Source organism: Eptatretus burgeri, chromosome 14, assembly GCF_056783735.1.
Source record: "Eptatretus burgeri isolate ZD-2024b chromosome 14, Ebu_testis_v1, whole genome shotgun sequence".
Classification (NCBI taxonomy): Eukaryota; Metazoa; Chordata; class Myxini; order Myxiniformes; family Myxinidae; genus Eptatretus; species Eptatretus burgeri.
The window spans coordinates 15,649,564-15,673,563 of record NC_140974.1 but is presented as its reverse complement, the minus strand read 5'-3'; the positions used below and the strand labels follow the sequence as shown (position 1 = coordinate 15,673,563).

The 24,000-nt window shown below is 45.1% G+C and overlaps 1 protein-coding gene across 15 annotated transcripts in view; it reads left to right on the top strand.

Moving 5' to 3' along the window:
* The window catches only part of LOC147012704 (protein phosphatase EYA4-like), a 243,284-nt gene extending 223,309 nt beyond the window's left edge, over positions 1-19,975 (top strand). For 13 of the 15 annotated variants that reach the window (XM_085853787.1, XM_085853791.1, XM_085853792.1 and 10 more), the window contains 4 exons: positions 2,116-2,237; positions 5,287-5,415; positions 18,397-18,497; positions 18,850-19,975. In XM_085853787.1, the coding sequence (XP_085709913.1) occupies positions 2,116-2,237; positions 5,287-5,415; positions 18,397-18,497; positions 18,850-18,930 (433 nt within the window). In that variant the 3' untranslated portion in view covers positions 18,931-19,975. The remainder of the gene's footprint in view (positions 1-2,115; positions 2,238-5,286; positions 5,416-18,396; positions 18,498-18,849) is intronic. The other 2 variants (XM_085853790.1, XM_085853788.1) reach the window with 1 other exon arrangement.
* The last annotated feature ends 4,025 nt before the right edge of the window (positions 19,976-24,000 follow it).

Here is a 24,000-nt window from a genome sequence, read left to right as displayed (position 1 = left end):
GCCTATTCTTCACAAAGGACACCATGGTATTTTCACCTTCCACCAACTAATGCCAGTACAAGTGACGCCCAGTTTAACGTCCATCCGAGAGATGGCACACACATTGATGAATCACCCTGATTGCAAAACGCAAGGATAATAGTTTTTGCTGGGTTGAGATAGGCTAGAAAGCTCAGAGGTGAGGATATCAATTCAAGAAGTAAAATGTCACACATTCACCGAAAACGTGCTATTGGTCAGATGTTTGAGTAAGAAGCTTGAAACTTCAATGCTTGAAAGAAAAGTTATCCTCATTGCTCGATCAACAATATTTTCAATCTCCCGAGATGATACAAATACAGTACAGTCATAATAAAACTGTAGTAATATGAAGATAAAAATTTTACATACTTGTAAAAGAAACTTAAATACGATCATGTTTATGGTCCCCCGTTAAGACTGTTAATAACTTGCTTATTTCCAAATTAGAGGCGATTACATGACCGAGTTTAGGTGAGTGATAACATTCCGAGCATGGGCAAACCCCGCGCCAGTTACCAGGAATTTTACCAAATTTACACCCCTAGGAATCTTCCATTGTCACCAAAATCAATGACTCTTCGGAGGCAGATTGCTGAACAGACACACACAATTTAATGAAATAGGGATTTATTAAATAAAAGGATTTTTGCACAAGATGCATTTATGGGACTGATCCAGCAGACGAAGACAGACAATCAAGAATGATAATAAATAAATACTAAGCTCTTATTTAACAATAAAACTACCTTTCTAATGGACCGGACATGCACTAGCACACAAACTAGGCAAGGATTGTGAAAGTTCTCAAATGTCTTTGAAGGAACAGATAGTAGAGTATAGCAGAGCAGAGCAGGGCCCGTACCGAGCAGAGATCACGGCACAACAAAGCGTCCCCTATAGAAGATAAGCATCCTGCTCTATGGATGGTCCAAGGCAAGAGGGGGAGACCAGAGTCACTCTTCAGGGGCTAAAATACTGCCCCCCCTTTTCCTCCCAACTCCCCTCTCTTGCCATTCACGTGATAAGGCGCGACCCACTTGGACGGTGCTTTCCTGCCACCCGCCCAATCAGGACATGGCTCATAGCTCTGGCCATTTGCGGCACTTCTCACCATTGGATCTGGCCATTAACATGCCATATTGTAGCAGCAGTGGTAGGTTCCTCCATGGGGCTGCACCCCAGGTGATGACATTGGTGACACCAGTGGTGAGGCCACAGTCTTGAGCGAGCACCAGAGGGAGGTGGCTTTGAGGATAAGAGAGTGAACTTTATGATGTGCACTAAGTGACCAAAATTTTCATTATCCTCCCAGGGGTCCATTCACATGAACATGCCTGACCCTCGACGGTTCAGACAGTCAGGACAGATCACGTAACACCCTTAACCTAGCTATATTCTCTCCTGCACACTGCAGTGCCTCCCAAGAAATTCGTTGAATAATAATTCGATGAATAATTCGTTGAAAAGGCACATACACCTGAACCCTAACAAACAAACAAATACTGCCAATTATAAGGGAGCTGACTGTGTGTGTGCCAAATATACTGCATCATCACCAGCGTCACCACCACCAAAACCGAAACTGGAGGTGGGGATATCGAAACCACCTACAGTGTAGGTGTACCATAACCACCTATGGTGTAGGTGGTGGTGGTACCGGTAAAGGTGTAGGTGCGAACACATTTTATTTTTGTTTCAGTGAAGATGCAGTGCCCTCCCAATGACGCACAAAAGAAAGACTACTTAATCCAAATGGGAAATCCTTGTTTAAGTTTTTTTTTAAATCTAATAGCATACATATACCTATCATTAAGCAATGAGACTGAGGAATGATGGTTCGTGGTACAACGACCATGGATTCAACGCATCATTTATCGTTCTTGTGGTATGTTGCAGCAGGTCATAACGTTTGCAATAACCAACTGTGATTTGCCATTATTGGTATGTAGTGTGAATATAACAGATCAGATACCCCAGTTGGGTACATGAAGGATGTTATGAGGGTGTGTGTCGGTTGAAACTATGATGACTTCCTTCTGAGGGTTGTGCCATTTTTATTTTTATTTTTATGGAACGTCCAATGCTGCCTTTCAGGTCAAACTGTGTCAATGTGCTCGTCACCACTACGCAGCTGGTTCCAGCTCTGGCTAAAGTTCTCCTCTACGGCCTTGGGATCGTCTTCCCTATCGAGAATATTTACAGTGCTACTAAAATAGGTGTGCAGCTCCTGGAGGTCAAATGTTTATCCTGAATAATTTGGACACCCACAATGAATGAATGGATCTGAGTGAAATTTACATATGTCGTGACATTATTATGTATAAGTAGGATGTTTAGGTGTAAACGAACCCTTTGTGCACAATCACCGTGATAAAAAGTTGGATATCGCTATAATTTACCTGTTTTACTGACATTGTTGCATCATAGGCTGCTCACAGTATGGCCAGTCAGAGAGAGATTGACAGAAATCTAGGCATTTATTTTGGACTGTGGCCAATAACATCAACAAGTTATTCAGGAAGAATATCACAGCTACAAATGAGAACGGCACGCGGTAGAACGCATTCCTCCACCAGGCTGAATAGTTTGTTTTGTATCCCACTGATAGGTCGGATCTGGATCCAGAGCCTGGTGTTGGCGAAGTGGTTCGGGCAGCGACTTGGGATCCAAAAGGTCCTGAGTTTAAGCCCCGTTGGGCCACTGAATTAATACACCAGGGGGTTGACTCAGCCTGTCATCCTTCCGAGGTCGGCGAAATGAGTACCAGTGTACTGGTCCCGGTGTATGCCCCGGTTAGAATAGGTGTACCATATCCCTGTGTCGTAAGAGGCGACCAGGGTTGTGTCAGGAAGGGCATCCAGCGTAAAACATGTGCCAAATCACTATGCGGATCATACGGATGATCCGCTGTGGCGACCCCTAACGGGAGCAGCCGAAAGAAGAAGAAGGTTGGATCTGGATCCAGACCTAAACAAAAATCTAATCGAATTGTTCTTGTTACCTACCCAACTCATCCACCTAGTTTTGTCATAACTCATCCAAAACATTTTGAAATATCATGCTATATATCGTTTTTGGCCCCATCTCTCAATGGTGAAGAATCACTGAAAAAAATATAAAAATTTCAAATCCGGATTTGGATCTTCTCCTGAATTGAAGAGATTCGTCCTTGTCGCACACTAAACCTGTGCACCAAATATTGTCCGAATCCGTCTACAACTTTTTGAGATATCGTGCTCAATATAGTTTTTGGCCTTATTTCTCAATAGTGAAGAATCATTTAAAATTTTAGTGTCCGGATCCGGATCTTGACCAAAATCGAATCGATTCTTCCTTGTCACACACCAAACTTGTCCACCAAAGTTTATCCGAATCTGTCAACTTCTTGAGATATCTTTCTCACAGTCAGATGGGACTGAAAACATGGTCTTCGTCCACCTTCGGTGCCGCAGGTAAAAAGGCAACCCGGAAGGCCTGTACCATTGACATCGTGATAAGAATATGTCCTCTTTTGTCACAGCCACACTTGTCTTCATTATCCCATACACCAACGATGAAACAGAATTCTGTAACATTATTTCCATTGATGAATGTGTAGCCTTTAAGAAAACCCTTTCTGAATGGCTTTTACAGCTCTGATCAGAGAAAATGCTTGACAAAACCCTCAAGTATTGGTGGTGCTTACTTTGCTCCATTGAGTCTAGGTTTAAATATTTTGCATCTGGAGGCCACATCTTGCATTTGAAGACCTAACTTTTTCCATTTGTAGAATATATTTTTTAAACTTTTGTTCACACGTCTTCTGCCCCTTGTCAAGAATGAAGGGGTGGAAAGTGTGATGGTAAATGCAGCAATATGACACGGTGGAAAGATGAACTTGGTACTGGCACTCTTCGCTATACGAACTGGATGTGTTGCATGAAAGTAATGCTTGTAGCAAAAATATTTTCCCATAGACGTAGTGTTAAAAATTGAATCTGCATTCCTGGGGGCTGATGTTTGGACACCGTACACAACCAAACCTAATCTAACTAAATAATAGACATAACTACAGAGTGGCCACAAAGTCCTGATGCACGTAGTTAGAATTTAGTTATAATTTACCTATATGCTTCCCTCCATTCTCCACACAAATTTCAATTTTTCTCCATGCTCTTCTGCACATCTCCTTCCATGTTGAGGGTTGGAGGTCATAAAAGCAACCCCTGACAGCTGTTTTGAGGTCTTCAACTGTCAAGAATCAGCTCTCCTGCTATCTTCATCTATCCTGCAACAAGATGGTGTACCAGCACATTATGCTCTCACAGTTAGAGAATATCTCGACGACGAATTCAGCGGACGATGGATTGGACATGGATCTGAGATAGTGTGGCCTCCTTGAAGTCCGGACTTAAAAACATGTGACGTCTCACCTTGGAGCATTGTGAAAGAGAAACTTTTTCAGAAAAAAAAACAGAAGACCTCAAAACAGCCATCAAGGGCTGCTTTTATGACCTCAACCCCTCAACATGGAAGATGTCCAGAAGAACATGGAGAAAAATTCAGATTTGTTTGGAGAATGGAGGAAAGCATAGAGATAAATTATAACTAAATTTTAACTGCGTGCATAGGGACTTTGTGGCCACTCTGTAGAAGGCACCTCAAAATGCAAAACCTGTCCACGTCTACACAAACTAAACTTGACGAAAACGAGTTTAATTTTTTTTTACATTTTATTAATTTGTGTTCTCCCCGATTCTCATGAACTCTACTGTTGGTGCTTCTCTCTCTCTCTCTCTCTCTCTCTCTCTCTCTCTCTCTCTCTCTCTCTCTCTCTCTCTCTCTCTCTCTCTCTCTCTCTCTGTCTCTCTCTCTCTCTGTCTCTCTGTCTCTCTCTCTCTCTCTCTCTCTCTCTCTCTCTCTCTGTCTCTCTGTCTCTCTGTCTCTCTGTCTCTCTGTCTCTCTGTCTCTCTGTCTCTCTGTCTCTCTGTCTCTCTGTCTCTCTGTCTCTCTGTCTCTCTGTCTCTCTGTCTCTCTGTCTCTCTGTCTCTGTGCCTGCATCTCTACTGTTCCTTTTTTGTGTTTTGCATCCTGTTTAGGTCTGTTACATCATCATTAACTCGGTTTACTCGCTCTTCCATGAGTCTAGACTATGTATTGTCAGACCCTGCTATCCACAGGGGATACATTACTGAAAAATGCTGTGAATGTTGGGGTCTGCGAATGCCATAGCATTTTTTCAGTTATTATTATTTTTTTGTTGTTGTTCTTTTTTACATGGTCTAGGCTCGTGGAAGAGCAATTGCACAGAACAAATCAGGATACAACCTCACAAAGGAAACAGCAGGAAAAAGTGGAAACACCAACAGCAGGGCGGAGGGAGAACAGATGGAGACGGACAAACAAGGGATGCAGGTAATGACGAGGGGTAAGGAAGAATGCAAAGGGTGGACAATACAGATACATAAGCAAAATTGTGTTTGACCAGTTTGTGATTTTGTCAACGTCTGAGGAGAGGGAAGAGGCTGCTGCTTGCCTGTCAGGAGAATGAGAGATGTCATGGCAGAGAGTTGTGTCATCAGCACAGAAGTAAAGAGGATTTTCCAACAAGTCATTGAGATCATTGATGAAGATTAGGAATGATTTGAGGCCTAGAACACTGCCGTGGGGTACTCCAGCCTCGACAGGGAGAGGAGGTGAAAGGGTTCCGTCGAGAGCCACACATTATCTATGTCAGTGGAGGAAGTCAGTAATCCAAGAGTGGAGTTGGCCTTGGATTCCATAGGCAGACAGTTTTGAGAGCAAGGCAGGATGCCAAACTGTATCAAAAGCTTGAGATATGTCTAGAGAGATTGCCCTGATCTCATGTCTAATATTGAGGGTCTCCACCAATGTTGGGAGAGTGGAAGCAGCAGGTCCAGGATTGAGTGACCAGGTCTGAATTCGAATTGATAATCTGAGATGCAGCTGTTGGAGAAAAGGAATGATTTTATGTTGACTGCGATGATGGATTCCATGACCTTGCTGATATGATGATTGGGAGGACAGTGAGCTAATTTGGCTTGAGTAAAGTGGATCCATTTTTGTACCTTTTTATGTAATGCTGTGATGTTGGCTGATTTTCAATTTCCCAGCAGACATAGGAGACCAGTTCAGAAGTGTGAAAAAAAAAACAAAAAAAAAGGCTCATCAGTGAAAATGCGTGTCATATCGTGAAAAGTTTTCATTACTTCATTTGTGGCGTATCAATGAAAATACATTTACCGTGAGGAGTTCTTGCATGTAAATGATACCTCAATTAATCCAAGTGCATTGCCATTTTAAGAGCACATTTAATACACACAAGGCACACCGAGATATGTCGCCCATATTCTTCAGGAGGATGGTGCTACATACTAAACCCCTCATATATGACCAGATAAGCAAGAGCAAATGAGACATTCATCTTCATCTTTGGTCTCCTTAAAGCTGAGATATTAATTGGATTGAGTATGTGGAAGCATCTGAGTAACCCTTCCACATCCCACCAAGCCAAAACCCACCAATGGGAAACTCAGATTGTGGAGGGAACTGTACAGCGAGACATGATACAAAAGGCTATAATAACCAAATATAGAAGTGATACGTTTCACATTTTTGCTTGCTTTTATACCCTTTTTAACATCAAACCACCACGTGGAACTAATTGGCAGGACCTGAAATCTAAGAAGAGCTCGTAAGTCACATGATTGATTACTTTATGGAATGGGGAACAAATGTGTTCAAATTTTGGTCTTACAGACTAGTCACGGGCACTCGTATTTTTACAAATGTATACAAGCCACTTTAAGACTGATTCTAAATCAGCGCAACCCTCTTTCCTCTCTCCTCTGCATCCTCTCAATTTTCTCCTTCCTTTCTATCAGACCTTGGTTCACAAGGCGTGTATGTAGTAAGGGAATTGCTGCCATGCATGTAGGTAGCATTATTAGCGTGCAGTCATGTTCCTCTGACACTCTTCAGCACTCTCTGCAAACTGAGCAGCAGATGCACATTTTAACTCATACTTGCCAGAGTCAAACATAAAGATGTTTTGACAACCGCGCTTTGTGATGCGCGGAGAGGTAGGTCTCTGTGTGGTGCTTTTCGTAATGAATATGGCCGCAGACAAAGCAGTGTCCATATTTTGTCTTAACTTTGAAGGCTTGAGTTCTGTGCTTGAGTCATGCTGTATTTTTTGTGTGTATACATTGTTAAGGCTCGTATGAAAGCGAACGCACAGCGCACAGCAAGGGGGGGGGGGGCATGAGACAAGTGGGGCGGGAGAGGGAAGGACAAAACAATGGGGAACAGAGACATGAGGAGATCTGTGGAAGGGAGAGGGATGGGGTGGGGAACACGGGGTACACAAGACGGACATTACAGGGTCTTTCAGGAAGGAAAGCAGGGAATTTGAAGGAGGTGGGTTTGGGGTATAGTGGGGCAACTTAGCTAAATATAGCATAACAATTGTGCATTTTGTGAGGAAAGCACCAAATTTGGCACACTAGTAGCCTATCATATTATGAACAGATTTGGATATTGGGCCATCTCAAATTCAGCCGCTGATGGCTGTGGCACCCATTTTTCAAAATGGCCACCAGTGGTTACTGTTATGACACATATCTGCTTTACTGGAGAGGAATGCAGGTTGATAGTGAAAGTTTATTTACTTATAAAGGTCCAATAATGGTCAAAGAAAGTAACAATTTGATTTGGTTGAGAAAAAAAGTTAAAGTGGACTAATTAGTCTTATTAAGACACAGATTCTGAATGAAAACCAATGATAAACATTCATAGCACTATTGGCTTGGCACATGGTAGTAGAAGTGGTGTGCATGCATATTGACCCTGGAATCGCGCACGGTTGAGTTGCCAGCTTACACTTGTTTACTCGATTCATTGTTATTCATTCAAATGCTTTGAAGAGTTCTCCAATGCCCAATCAGAGGCTCCTGATACTACCAGCCTAGTTCTTGATGGGGCAGTTATTATCCAGATGCTGAAGCCTGCGGTAGCCAAGAACTTTGATGACTATGCCCAGGATGTCTTCCTACCGTACCTGTCAACAAAGCTTCAGACTGTGTCACGCCTGGACCTGGTCTGGGACCGCTACGTTGCTGATTCACTGAAAGGCAGTGCAACATCAAAGCGTGGAAAAGGAGTGCGTATACGCATGGTCGGAGCAGCAGTTATACCTGGAAACTGGCAGAACTTCCTCCGAGTGGACACCAACAAGACTGAGCTGTTCAAGTTCCTATCAGAAGCTATCTTCAGGTGGTTTGACCAGGATGACAAGCAGCTGGTTATCACTGATGGAGAGGCAGTCCTGAGCAAGCCACCGCTGCTAGAGCTGGCCTTGCTCGCCCCATGCAGCCACGAAGAAGCTGACAGTCGAATGTTGTTGCATGCATCCCATGCAGCCAACCATGGTCACCACAAGATACTGATCAAGACAGTAGACACCGATGTTGTGGTATTGGCTGTGTCAGTGGCCCAGGGACTGCAACCAGAAGATGAACTGTGGCTAGCATTTGGCACTGGGAAGAGTTTTCGGTACCTGGCAGCCCACGAAATAGCAGCTGGCCTAGGACCAGAGAAGGCACAGGCACTCCCAATGTTTCATGCTCTAACTGGGTGTGACACTGTATCTAGCTTTGCTGGACATGGTAAGAAGACTGCTTGGACAACCTGAACCATTCTGCCAGAACTTACAGACACAATGCTGAAGCTATCCTCTGCACCAAGTGGCATACCAGACGGTCATGCACACCATCAAGAGGTTCGTCATATTGCTCTATGACAGAACCAGCACGTGCAACGACATTGACAAGGCCTGGAAGAAACTCTTCGCGAAGAACAACGTGCACCTGATCCCGCCAACCAAGGCAGCTCTGGAGGAGCATGTGAAGAGGGCGGCCTACCAAGGAGGCCATGTGTGGGGTCAAACACTGCTACCAACGCCAGAGCTGCCTCCTCCATCCAGCTGGGGCTGGGTCAAGAATGACGAGGGGGTGTACGAGCCACACTGGACGAAACTACCCAAAGCAGCCCACACCTGCTATGAGCTAGTATCGTGCAAGTGCAAGAAGAGCTGTCTGAAGCGTTGCAAGTGCAAAAAGGCCACACGTGAATGCACAGCTCTGTGTGTGTGTGTGTGTGTGTGTGTGTGTGTGTGTGTGTGTGTGTGTGTGTGTGTGTGTGTGTGTGTGTGTGTGTGTGTGTGTGTGTGTGTGTGTGTGTGTGTGTGAGTGCTCACAAAATTGAGAGAATATTAACAGAGCAGACTGTGTCACTGATTCAGAACATTTAAATCAGACATCTCTCGATCAATTTCTATGAGTGAGATGTCGGTATTCATATGAATGAGACGCAGCCCATGATTCGTTTGCAACCATGCTGAACAACCACTGACTTTACATAAGCGATGTTGGTATTCATATCAATCAGACGCAGCCCGTGATTCGTTTGCCACCATGCTCAACAACCACTGACTTTACATAAGCGATGTTGGTATTCATATCAATCAGACGCAGCCCTTGATTCTTTGCCACCATTCTCAACAACCAATTTCTATGAGTGAGATAGTCGTCCGGTACAACAAATAATTAGCAGCCATCTTGCAAAATGGCGGCTATCTTTAAACTTGAGGTGGCTACAGGTTATGTTTTTCTTAATTCAGCTTTTAATAAATGTTCAAACCAATGTTAGAGTGAAATTATAGTAACCACTGGTGGCCATTTTGAAAAATGGCTGCCACAGCCAGCAGCGGCTGAACTTGAGATGGCCCAATATCCAAATCTGTTCATAATATGTTAGGCTACTAGTGTGCCAAATTTGGTGCTTTCCTCACAAAATGCACAATTGTTATGCTAAGTTTCCCCACGAGTAGATTAACGGGGATCGAAAAGATAGAGGTTTTGGACAGGAAAAGATAAGAAGTGGTAGTGAACAGCTGTTTTTAAGGCCTTGAGGGAAGAATGGGATTACAAAGAGTGTGGGAGTTTATTCCAAAGGAGGGAAAACAGAGGAATGAAAGAGTGAAGGTGAGCAGTGATTCGTGATTTTGGTAGGTTTACCAGCAGGTGGTTGCTGGCGGACCTTGAGCGCCCTGCGGAAATATGGGTGGGACATATCGCAGACAGAGAAAAGGGGGGGGGGGTGAGACCAGAGAGGAGACTGTAGAAGACCACCGACCTGCCAGCGGTGAGAGAGTGAGAGGCCCCAAGACGCAGCCTCATCACGGGAGATACCAATGGTCCTAAACGCCTTGGCACAGCGTGAAGCCGAGAAAGGTGAGAGGCTGGAGCACCAGCCCATAGGGGAGAGCAGTACTCCATCAGGCTGCAGACGGAAGCTTTGTATGTGGTCAGAAGCTCAGGTGGGCGGAGGCAGGACTTTGCACGATGGAGGATCCCCAGTCGGCAACTGGCTTTGGAGGAGAGGAGGAGGAGGAGGAGATAGGGACCATACTCTGTGCAGAGCGTTGGTGCTGCCTCAGCAGTGTCCTTGGCTATTGGGCACAATCCTGGACGGGTCGCCACTCCGACATGGTATACCAGCAAGCTGGCACTCATTTTGCTGACCTCTGAAGGATGACAGGCCGAGTTAACCCCACCTGGTATTAATTCAACAGCTGAGTGGGATTTGAACTCAGGACCCTAGGATCCAAAGCCCACCACCTGAACCATTAAGCCAACACCAGGCAATATGATAGGCCAGGTTGGAAATGTGGCTTTCCCAGGAAAGATAAAGATATCCCAGCCGATAGTGAGACCCAGAAGCTTGAATGAAAGGACTTCTTCCAGCAGATTGTTGAGAAAGTTGATGGGGGGGGGGGGTACAAACGGTCCTCTCGGAGAGGCAAAGTGAGAGTGTGAGATTTGTCAGGATTGAGATACATGTTCCACGTGTTGGCCCAGTTTGTGATTTTATCCAGATGTGCAGAGAGCGAAGAAGCTGCTGCTTGCTACTATTAGGGATGACCAATGGTACGTCAGGTCAGGTTCGATCTGTGACCTGCTACAGGTACCATGTAAACCTGTACTAACCTGTTCCATGGTCGGGTTGTCGGCGACTAAACCGTCTCCCCCACCAGGTTTTCTGGTGAGGAGGGTGTTTGGATATGGACACCCAGCAGGATTAAAAACAAAACCTGTCAAAGGGTGGAGGAGCTCTTTGTGAGCCAACGACCATCCATCTCTAGTGCCCAACTGTGTCTGCGGACGTCCTCCTGCAGTTGGGTTTCTTTCATTAGGAGGTTGGTGGCAGGATTTGCACTCTGGCCACCGTAAAACCCTTCATTCCGCAAAACGCAAAAACGCAAAAAAATCTGAAAACCCACTCCGTGGGAGTACCTCCTGTGCAGCTTCCCTTCGCAGGGCAGCTCACCGGATGACGAGATTGGGGCAAAGCCTTCGGGACCCACGATCCTTGATGATAGGAGGGAAACCACGGGGTAACATCCCTGGGTCAGATTTTGGGAGAGTGTGTCGGAGTGGTGCTGAGGTGTCATCCACCAGACGGCGGTCTCCTTGGGTTAACCTGAGGCGGTCCCTTCGGGTGGGTGCCTGGAATGTCCTATCCCTAAGAGAGGATGATCACCTGTCTCTGTTATCATCTGAGCTCAAGTGTTTGGACATCGGGATTGCAGCTCTCTCTGAGGTTCGGAGACCGGATTGCGGCGAGATAATGGTGGGTGGTTACACCTACTATTGGTCTGGTCGCTCTGATGGTTACCATACCCAAGTAGTTGCTGTAGCTGTGTCCAATAAGCTGACCCCAATGATAATTGAGGTAACACCGGTCAACGAGAGTATTATGAGATTAAGGATTCGTCACTCCTTAGGTGTCATTTCCCTGGTTTCTGTTTATACTCCGACTGAGGCGAGTGATCTCACTGTGAAGGATGCATTCTACGCCACGCTCGAGTCTGTGATTGATCAGTGCCTCAGACGAGATACACTTCTAGTCTTGGGGGATTTCAATGCATCGACTGGAACTGATAGGGACGGTTATGAGGTGTGTGTTGGTCCCCATGGGTCAGGAACTATGAACCAGAATAGCACTAAGTTCCTTGACTTTGCAAGAAGTCATGGACTTAGGGTGGCTGGTTCATGGTTTCAGCGCCCACAAGCTCATCGCTGGACTTGGTATTCCAACGCTGGCGGTGTGGCAAAGGAGATTGATCATGTCCTCATTGACGGTCGTTGGAGGATGATCCAGAACTGCAGGGTCTACCGGAGTGCTCAGTTCCTCAATACTGACCACAGGCTTGTTGTAGCAACTCTAAAGCTGCACCTTAAATCCTGGAGAATGGTACCATCCCAGCCTAGGCTGGATGTTGGCAAGCTCAGGGATGAGAGAGTAGCTGAGGAGTTTGCGAACAGGCTGGGTGGACACTTGGGGGGTCTGGGTGCTTTGGGGGGTCCTGAAGAGTTGTGGAGTGCCTTCAAGACCACCGTCCTTGATGTTGCCGGTGGATGTCTTGGAGCTCACCGCAGGGCAAAGAAGAATTTTGTCTCTCAAGGGACACTGGATACCATTGACCAGAGTCGCAGGGCCAGGCTGAATGGCAGAGCTGAGCTGTTCAGGGAGCTGAGGCATAAAACTGTACGTGCACTGAGGGTGGACAAGGAGGCCTATGTGCGAGGAATCTGTGAGGGGGTAGAGCATCACCTGTGGACAGGTGATTCTCGTCCCGCTTACAGGGGAATTCGCGCATTGCGTTCATCCAAGCCCATTCCTCGGAGCACTGCAGTTCGAGCGGAGAGTGGTAGGCTCTTGACAGAGGAGTCTGAAGTGAAGGCCCGCTGGGTCGGTTACTTTGAGCGGTTGTACCAGGCTGATCCCCCAGCTGTCGAGTTGGATGTCAAGGGTGTTACAATCCCTGTTGCTGACCCTCAAATCAACTGTGGTCCACCTTCGCTTGTGGAAACACGGGCTGCGGTGAACCAGTTGAAACGGGGCAAAGCTCCAGGGATCTGTGGCATCCATGCTGAACTTCTCAAGGCTGGTGGAAATGCTGTACTCGTGTCGTTGCATGCAGTTTTGTGCTCTGCCTGGAACACAGGCATCATCCCAACTGACTGGAAGAGGGGCCTTGTTGTCCCTCTCTGGAAAGGGAAGGGTGATCGCCAAGACTGCAACAACTACCGAGGGGGTGACGCTGCTCTCAGTGCCGGGCAAGGTCTTTGCTCGGATAATTCTTGATAGGGTTCGCCACCATCTGCTTGAGCACCAGCGTCCAGAGCAGTCAGGCTTTACACCAAAGAGGTCAACGATTGACCGTATCCTTGCCCTTCGTGTCCTCACCGAACGCAGACGAGAGTTTCGGCAGGGGCTGCTTGCAGCCTATGTTGATCTCTGTAAAGCGTTTGATTCAGTGAATCGGGATGTCCTCTGGAGGATTCTTGGTCTTCGTGGGGTGCCACCAAAACTGATCGATCTGATGTCTGAACTCTACTCTGGTACTGAGAGTGCTGTGAAGTGTGGTGGTACCATCTCTGACTTATTTCCAGTTGTTACTGGAGTTCGTCAGGGGTGTGTACTGGCCCCCACACTTTTCAGCACTTGTATGGACTGGATTTTAGGGAGGATGTTGGAGAGATCTAGCTGTGGTGCATCGTTTGGGAATGTCAAGATCTCGGACCTTGATTTTGCAGATGATGCAGTCATCTTTGTGGAGACTTTAGACATCCTTTTGGGGGCCCTCGAGGTGCTGAATGAGGAGTCGGAGCCGCTGGGATTACGGGTTTCTTGGGTCAAAACTAAGATCCAGGCTTTCGGTGACATCTTGGATGCTGTTGCCCTGTCTGTGTCTGTTTGTGGTGAGGATGTTGAGGTCGTGGAGAGATTCACTTACCTTGGCAGTGATATTCATGTCTCTGCTGGCTGCGAGTCAGAGGTCAATAGACGTCTGGGTCGGGCCTGGGGAGTCATGGATTCACTGGATCATGGGGTGTGGCGCTGCCGGTACCTGTGCGGGAGGACGAAAGTCTGAGTCTTCAGGTCCTTAGTACTTCCAGTCTTGCTCTATGGATGCGAGACTTGGACTCTGACCAAGGATCTGAGACGGAGACTTAATTCCTTTGGTACCAGGGCTCTTCGGAGAATCTTTGGCTATCGCTGGTCGGATTTTGTGTCCAACGAGCGTTGCTGAGAGAAACTCGGATGAGATTTGTTACCTGCATAGTCCGTGAGCGTCAGTTGCGGCTGTATGGACATGTGGCTCGTTTTCCTGACGCTGATCCTGCTCACCAGATTCTCTCAGCGAGGGAGTCTCATGAGTGGAGGAGGCCAGTTTGCCGACCACATGCCTCGTGGTTGCAGCAGGTTGACCATCATCTCAAGGAGATGGGGATGGGCCTGGCATCTGCCTGGGGGATGGCCAGACGGAGGCCCCTGGAGTACCGGCGGAAAGTGGACGCAGCGACGCGCTGTTCTGGCACATGCTCCCATACCTGACCTGAATGGTACGGCAAAGAGTGGGGTCATCAGCAAAGAGATATTGAGGATTTTCCAGAGTCGGAGAGATCATTGATGAAAACCAGAAAAAGAACAGGGCCCACAACACTGCCTTGAGGAACTCTTGCCTGGACAGAAGAGAGGATGAGAGAACTCCATTTACAGGAGAGGAAGTCTGTGAGCCATGAGTGGAGATAGCCTTGGATACCTTCGGAAGAGAATTTGGTGAGCAGGGCATGGGGGCCAGACTGTGTCAAAAGCATGTGATATGCCTAGGGATATGACTCTAATTTCATGTCTGGCATTGAGTACCTCCATCCATTGTTGGGAGAGCAGAAGCAGCATATCCAGGGAAGAGTGACCTGGTGTGAAACCAAATTGATGGTCGGAAATCAAGCCATTGGAGAAGAGGAAGGATTTAATGTCAGAAGCGATGAAGAATTCCATAACCTTGCTGATGATTGGGAGAAGGCTGATTGATCTGTTGTTGCGGGGATCTGTTTTTCCACCTTTTTGATGCAGGGCGGGAATGTTTGCTAATTTCCAGGCAGATGGCATTGAGCAAATGCGAGGTTGAATGGAACAGAGAGAGGGTGAGCAAGAGCAGAGGAGCAGGTTTTTCGGACACGTGGGCTGATCTGGACCAGTTGCAGAATCTGAGTTGAGGTTTGACAGCAAGCTCTCCACTTTGTCAGAAGAAAAGGACACAGAGTGCAGGGACAGTTGGGTGTGACTGGGTAAGTTCGGTCCAGAAAGTGATGGGTTTCTGACACAAGATTTAGATGCAAACACCAAGTTTTGGCATTCAGCCTTTTCACATGCGGTATCAGCTGTGCAGCCATTTGAGGTTAGGGAGGGGATGGAGGGGGAACATACATCAGAAACAGATCTGATTAGACGCCACCAGGATTTCGCGGAAAGAGAGAGAGGTTTGCTTATTCCTAAAATTTTCTCAAAATTGGTTGCTCTCCACTTTCATAGAAACTTCTCAACAGAGTTGAGACCACAATGTCGCTCTTATCATTGGAAAAAAAGCTATCCTGCTGAGTCACCTTTGCTCCAAGTTGGCCTATTTACTCTACAAACATGAGCACCATGTTGTACTTGAGAGAAAAGTTTGTTCGGCTCTTCATCCAACCTTGTACCTTCTGTTCACAATATGGGCATGTGACGTCTCTATTCAAGGACGAGATCAAGTTGCATAGAAAGCTTTGTCCCTTCGAGTAAGATAAAAGCACGAGGCAGCCCCGTTATTATATAGAGCACCTGATGTACAGCACAATCATACATTGACAAGGTCTATCCTGTGTTAATCACCACTTCCTGGTGAACTTCTTCTCCTCCTCCTCCTCCTCCTCCTCCTCCTCCTCCCATTATGAGGGGTGAGGTCCAATGGCACCACGCTTCTGCCCTGCCTTGACCATGATATTCCTCCACCCCCTCTATCCTCAGCCAACTCTCTCCACTCTCCAACCACCACTGCCTTACAGATATCCCTCATTACACATTCCTCCCATCTCAACCATGGTATACCTCTTTTCCTCCGACCTTGCTCCCTCAACCTATCTGCTCTCTTTGCCATTCTCTCTTTCTCCATCCGCACCAAGTGTTCAGCCCATCTCAGCCGGCATTTCACCAATCTCCCCTCAAACTCATCTGCATACCAGTCTCCTCTCAGTTCATCCATCCTCCTTCTATCCACCCTCCCTCTATCCGCCCTCTTCATTCTTGCAATCCTCCTGACCCAGTTGTTCTCGCAAACCTGCAACCTCTGTTGTCTCTCTGTCAGTGCCACCATTTCCAGACTGTAAAGGGAGGGCCTGCATTACACATGACATCACAACTTTCCTTTTCAATTTTCTTGATATCTTTCTGTCTGCTATTAATCCCTCCACCCTCCTCCACTTATTTGCACCCACCTGAATCCTCCTCCGCACCTCTGCCTCAGACTTACCATCATCGGTCACTGTTCTTCCCAGATACTCAAACCTATTTCCCTGCCTGATCTTCCCCTTTATCCTGATATTTATTTATTTTCTCTGCTGCCCGACCCATATCACCTGTCTTCTCCATACTCATCTTCAGCCCATGCTTCCCAAATTCCTCCTTCCACTCCCCCAGTACCTCCTGCATCTCCTACCCAATCTCCATGATGACAGTCAGATCATCCACATGCAGCATCTTCCCCATACTACCCCTCAACACACCTTCTTACTTACCAGCTCCATCACCATGATAAACATGATTGGGCTGAGAGAGCTTCCCTGCCTCAAACCAATGTTCACGATGAACTCTTCAGACATTCCAGGACTAACAAGTCTCTTCCCTTCGTTCCCTTCTACATCCCTTCCACCAACCTAACTTCTGCTTCTGGCACTCCGATCCATCTCAGTGTCGCCATCACCATCTCTCTCGGGACAGTGTTGTAGGCCTCCTCCAGGTCCACAAATCCCAATGCCATCTCACCTTGCACCTCAGACCTCTTCTCCACCAGCTGTCTCAGCATGAACATGTCATCATAAATAGAACACCATTTTCTTTTTTGAAGAGGAGAGGGGATGAGAAGTTACCTTTGGAAGTTCACCCCTTAGCATCATTTATGGGATAGTATTGGGCAGTATAGACTGCAGAGTGTTAAGTTGGGTGATGTTGCCCTTGTAAAGTCCACCATGAGAAAATGGGAAACCCGCATATGACGATCACAAGTCATGGGCATTGGGCATTTTTGTGATCTCTTTCTTCAGTGGCCTGCCGTTGCAGAGCCATTGATAAATAGCTCGGTGATGATGTTTGAGACCTAAATGAGATGATACTTTGTTGTTGACATTGTGAATGCACAATGACTAATACAAGTGCAATTGGCAGGGTGTGTCTTGCTGATTGTGTGAGGCTTTAGTCGACTTTTGACCAACATCGGAAAATGGAGCATCTGTTAACATTAAACAACGAGCAGGCTATAGTGCAGAGGAGGCATTAAAAATGCACTCATCCTTTCTGTGAAATCTGGGCCTTGTTGCAGAAAAGGTGCATAACTTCAAAATCTGAATCATTGAGGTAAATTGAACATCCTCACCTGGGCTATTCGTGAAGAGCACCCAGCACATCACCCATTCATTTTCTGCATCTCATACCTAAAAAGTTCAGCTTCAGGCAGTTTTGGCTAAATAACATCCACAATCTTTTGAGGTCAATAAATAACAACTTACTTTAAAGGTGGACATTGATTTGGCAGGTCTTAGCTAAGCTATAGATCTTATACACTCTGCAATGTTTTCTCTGATACATTCCAGAATCAAGTGACTGATGACAAGAGCTAGGTTGAACTGACAGAGTTAGCGGGGCAACAATTGGACACAACCAGGTAGTGTGAGAGAGAGAGAGAGAGAGAGGAGGAGGAGGAGGAGGAGGAGGAGGAGGAGGAGGAGGAGGAAGAAGAAGAAGAAGAAGAAGAAGAAGAAGAAGAAGAAGAAGAAGAAGAAGAAGAAGAAGAAGAAGAAGGAAAAAAAAAAAAACCCAGTAAGTAAGATGGTTGAGTTGGGAAGGGCTAATGAGGGTGATAAAGATCATGGGTCATAATGGGGGATGACACAAGGTGATTGTGCACTGCATGCTTGAGAAGCCCTGAAGGGAAGAGTGGGAAAGAATGGCCTTTTTATATTTTACTGATAGTTTGTGATTTTGTTGGGAGGGGATTACAGTGGCTTGGGCGGTGGTGGTGGGGCTAGGAGAGTTGGAGGAGGATACTTATGGCAATTTTGGTGATGGGCAGTGCTGACAGTGGTTTTGGAAGCTGGTGGAGATGAGAGGGCGGGGGCTACTAACAGCAGTAGTGTCGGTTGGAGGCGCTTCTGAGAGCATTGTGGTCAGAAGGTGGTTCTAGTAAGTTGTATTAAAACTTTTACTGTGTTGCAGGAAAAGAAAGCTGTTTTGAGCGCATCATCTCGAGGTTTGGCAGGAAAGTCACATATGTTGTGATTGGTGATGGGCGGGATGAGGAGCAGGCTTCCAAACAGGTACCACAGTATCAGAGGCACTTTTTAGGTGCTTTACCATCACATTGTGTGAGGTGACGATGTGGAATGTTGCAAAAGGGCAGTTTGAAGAATGAAACATTTTGCTTATTTTTCTGTCACCGTTGATGTTCCATAATCCTTTTCAGCACTCGTATGAAACATTTCAACACAATTCTGTCCATTACTTGCTGTTCACAACCTTTCAAGATTTTCTAGTTAGATTCCATTTTGAGAGTTGACGGAGGTAAATCACCATTATAATGAAATAGGTAAAAGTTGTGGTGCGAGCTTTTGTCGTCTGATTTTTTTTCTTTAATGTCATTTTATTTTATTTTATTTTTTCATTTGGCAGCACAACATGCCCTTCTGGAGGATCTCGAGCCATTCAGACCTGATGGCACTGCACCACGCTTTGGAACTTGAGTACTTGTAGCATAGTCGGAATCTCTTCTGCATGGACTTTGGTGGAACTGCACCTGGAACGTGATTCAAAGGGGGAAACCAGGCGGCACTGCAACTGTAAGAGGACATGCTTGTCCATTAGACGCGTTTTCGTTTTCTCTTCTCGTTGCCTCGAAGTTGCGATAGATGGCAGCTGGCCTTGCCCCTGTGGGGTGTCATGAGTGGCAGATTTGATCCCGCTGTGCTCCTGATGGAGTACATCACAACCTGAACACAGGGACCAACAGAGGGAGAGCTTGTTGATTGGCAGAACTTCAACTGCTGTGCTCCTGCAGTAATGCCAAAATCTTGATGTCACGCTGGGCTTATTCAATAACTGGTGGATTGTGCTGTGCTAATCCCGAGCCCGGCACTCTTCCACCCTGTTGGTTTAAATCCTTATTTATTTTTTTCCTTTGCTTTCCAAAGCAAGGAATTAAAATGATCGTGCAACAGCTTTATTGTTTTTTTTCTTGGTTTTTCTTTTCTTTTCTCTTTTTTCCAAAAGCATAGAAATGCAATTCGGGGAAGAATGATTTTCATTTTGAATTATTTGTTTGCTTTGTTTTATAACAATAATTTGGTGTGAATGACCTGCGTAAAAGAAACTTTGCAGCACTCGTTGTACATAAAGTTTGTAAAGTGTGTTTAAACCGAAAGGCGATGATCATCTGTGCTTCTTTAATGTGATTTCATAACAAATTTTCAGAAACCGGTAAATATAAAGAAATATATATATATATGTATATATATATATTTTGACCTCACTTTCATCTCTGTGCATTATTGTAGAAATAAATGTCAAATTTGTACATGGATGAACCGTTTGAAAAATGTTTGCTATCTGGATGATGGGGATTGTAATTTCAAAATAGATGCTTTCTTAGTTGCTTCCTTAATTTTGATAAAAGTTCAATTTGAAAGATTATAAACACATATACGAGGGTTGGTACAGAAGTAATGCCTTTTATTTTTCATTTTGTAACCAAAGCATCATAGGAAAGCTACACGAGATCACGATTAAAAGTTTGTATTTTTCCCCCATTTTAAGTTGAGCGGTACTGTGATCAGTCACATAAAATCACCACACCACGCTTTCAAAATGGCTGCCCCGTTAGATGTTCGTACGAAGCAAGGAACAGTTATTGAATTCCTTACTGTGGAAGATGTTCCTCCAGTTGATATTCAAAGGTGTTTAAAGAATGTGTTCAGTGATACAAACTGTTGATGTGAGCACCATTAGACATTGGGTAAAGCGTTTCAATAGCGGAAAAAACAATATCGACAAACAGCCTCGAAGTGTTCGGCCTGCAACCGCAGTAATACCCGAAAACAAGTCTGATTGATGTGCTTGTGAAAGTGCATTGGAATTAATACCTTGTGCAAAAATAACTCATTTGTCACATTTGTATGCATATTCCCTGTAATTACCTCTGCCACCAAAGGTGAAAGAGGTTATGTTTTCACCCCTTTTCTGTCTGTCTGTCTGTCTGTTTATTTGTCTGTGTACAGGATATCTCAAAAAGTTGTGGACGGATCCAGATGAATTTTGGTGGACATGTGTGTGTGACAAGGATGAACTGATTAGACTTTGGTGAAGATCCAGATCCGGATCTGATGATTTGAATTTTTTAAGTGATTCTTCACCTTTGACTAATAAGATAGGGCTCAAACACGATATATATAGCATGATATTTTAGAAAAATGTGTTGGACCAGATATGTTCTCGTGGATTAGAAATTACAAGGTGGGGGTATGCGCTCCACGGAGTTCCCTTCTAGTTTTCATTGTAATTATATTTATTGAGATACAGAATAAGAGGCATTAATTTTGTACCGACCCTTGTACAATATATAGTGCCTTCAGAAAGTATTCACACCCCTCGACCTTTGTCACATTTTGTTGTGTTCCAGATAGAATTTAGAATGGATTAAATGTAATATTTTTGTCACTGATCGACACAAAATTCCCCATAATGACAAAGTGAAAATGTTTTTATAATTTTTTTATGCAAATGACTCAAAATTGAACAGCTGAAATGTCTTGTGTTAATGAGTATTCAACCCCTTTGCTATGACACTCCAAATTGAGCTCAGATACATCCATTTTCCTTTGATCATCCTTGAGATGCCTCCACAACTTGAATGGAGTCCACCTGTGGCCAATCAATTGATTGGACATGGTGTAGAAAGAAACACACCTTTCTATATAAGGACCCGCAGTTAACAGGGCATGTTAGAGCAGAAACTCCACCATTAAGTCCAAGGAACTGTCTTAGGCCATCAGCCGTAAGCTGTATCGTGCAATTTCATTCCACTCATCGGGGGGGGGGGGGGTGAGGGGGGGGAGTAGACAAAACCTTGATAATATGATAGTATATATTGAAATACATACGTATGCAAAAGTTCTCCACACAAATAGCTGCAGTTATTGTGTATTTTCATTTTGAAAATCGATGCATTCCCAACGTTCTCTCATTTGAACTCGGATCACGTGTGGGCCACGTGATGCCGCGACAGCCAATAGATCGGCTGACATCGTATGCAAATTACGTCAGACTGTCACGTGACCAGCTAAGTTGTCCAAGGTGGAAGCTTCCTGCAGGGAGGAAATCACCGGCAGCTGATCGGTAATTTTTGATGAATATGGTGTGAGGACGCTCCCCCGTGTATTATTCACCAGGACAATGGAGCGAATAAAGAAGTCAAACGTTTTACGTCTGCAAGATGGGATAAATGGAGAGAAAGTGTCAACAAATGGCTCGTCTTAGACGGTCAGAAACGACGTTTAGCCGAGAGTGCCAGTGTAAAGATTTCAAGTTACCCCTGGGGGTAGCTTGAAATCGATTTCATCCGACCCCCTACGATTTCAGATTACCCCCCCCCCCTCAAAACATTTATTTATGTTGTTTATTTACAAAAAATAGTAATTTCATTGTTATTGAAAACTAATTAGGGAAAAACCATTGACCACGTGACAGCTTTTAAAGACTTTGCAATGAATTTTGATTTTATTATGAACGATTTTATCTTAATATTGTTATTAATTGAAATCAGTATTTCTCATACAGTTATAGTTTTTGCCACATTTTTATGAAATCCTTCTTCGATATAGTTGATACAAATAGACATACTGGTATATATTTTAAACCAACTCAGACTATATTTACAATTATGGAAAACAACGCAATAAAATCAATGTATAAGAAAGGCAATGAAAACAGCTTATTTTTTAATTCACAATTTCGTTGTGGTGGTGGTGGTCGTATGGCAGCTTAGCTGCCGGGGTAGCTCTAATTTATTGAAGCGTGACTGTGTCGCTGATGCAGTGCCCCTCTACCAGTACACACACTGGAACTGGGACTCGTTTCGCCGACCTCAGAAGGATGACAGGCTGAGTCAACCCCCCCGGTGTATTAATTCAGTGGCCGACGGGCTCGAACTCAGGACCCTAGGATCCCAAGCCACCACCCTAACCACTACTCAGGACCCTAGGATCCCAAGCCACCACCCGAACCACTAATCAGGACCTTAGGATCCCAAGCCACCACCCTAACCACTGAGCCAACACCAGGCTACGCACTCAGCCTGTCATCCTTCCAAGGTCGGTGAAATGAGTACCAGTTCCAGTGTGTGTACTGGTAGAGGGGCACTGCATCAGCGACACAGTCACGCTTCAAGAAATTAGAGCTACCCCGGCAGCTAAGCTGCCATACGACTACCACCACCACAACGAAATTGTGAATTAAAAATAAGCTGTTTTCATTGCCTTTCTTCTCCATTGATTTTATTGCATTGTTTTCCATAATTGTAAATATAGTCTGAGTTGGTTTAAAATATATACCAGTATGTCTATTTGTATCAACTATATCGAAGAAGGATTTCATAAAATTGTGGCAAAAACTATAACTGTATGAGAAATACTGATTTCAATTAATAGCAATATTAAAATAAAATCGTTCATAATAAAATCAAAATTCATTGCAAACTCTTTAAAAGCTATCACGTGGTCAATGGTTTTTCCCTAATTAGTTTTCAATATCAATTAAATTACTATTTTTTTGTAAATAAACAACATAAATAAATGTTTTGGGGGGGAGGGGGGTAATCTGAAATCGTAGGGGGTCGGATGAAATCGATTTCAAGCTACCCCCGGGGGTAACTTGAAATCTTTACACTGGCACTCTCGGCTAAACGTCGTGACCGTCTAAGACGAGCCATTTGTTGACACTTTCTCTCCATTTATCCCATCTTACAGACGCAAAACATTTGACTTCTTTGTTCGCTCCATTGTCCTGGTGAATAATACACGGGGGAGCGTCCTCACTGGCCATATTCATCAAAAATTACCGATCAGCTGCCGGTGATTTCCTCCCTGCAGGAAGCTTCCACCTTGGACAACTTAGCTGGTCACGTGACAGTCTGACGTAATTTGCATACGATGTCAGCTGATCTATTGGCTGTCGAGGCATCATGTGGCCCACACGTGATCCGAGTTCAAATGAGGAACGCGGCGAATGCATCGATTTTCAAGATGAAAATGCACAATAACTGCAGCTATTTGAGTGGATAACTTTTTCAAACGTATGTATTTGGATATATACTATCATATTATCAAGGTTTTGTCTACCCCCCCCCCCCCCCCCCGATGAGTGGAACGAAACTTGATTTTCAAGCACTTTCTGGGCCATGGCTGATGGCCTATCTGTAGAGCTCCATTGTGAGGAGGCATCGATCTGGGGAAGGGTATGAAACCATTTATAGAGTGTTGAAACAGTGAGCTCCATCATTAGGAAATGGAAAAAATATGGAAATACCCAGACTCTTCCTCGAGCTGGCCATCTGACCAAACTGAGCAACTGGGCAAGATGGACCTTGGTCAGGGAGGTGACCAAGAACCCAATGACTACTTTGAAAGAACTAAAAGGTTCCTTGGCTGACATTGGAGAACCTGCCAGAAGGACAACCATCTCTGCAGCACTTCACAAATCTAAGCTTGATGGGAGAGTGGTTAGAAGGAAGACACTCCTGAGAAAAAGACACATGACAGCACAGCTGGAATT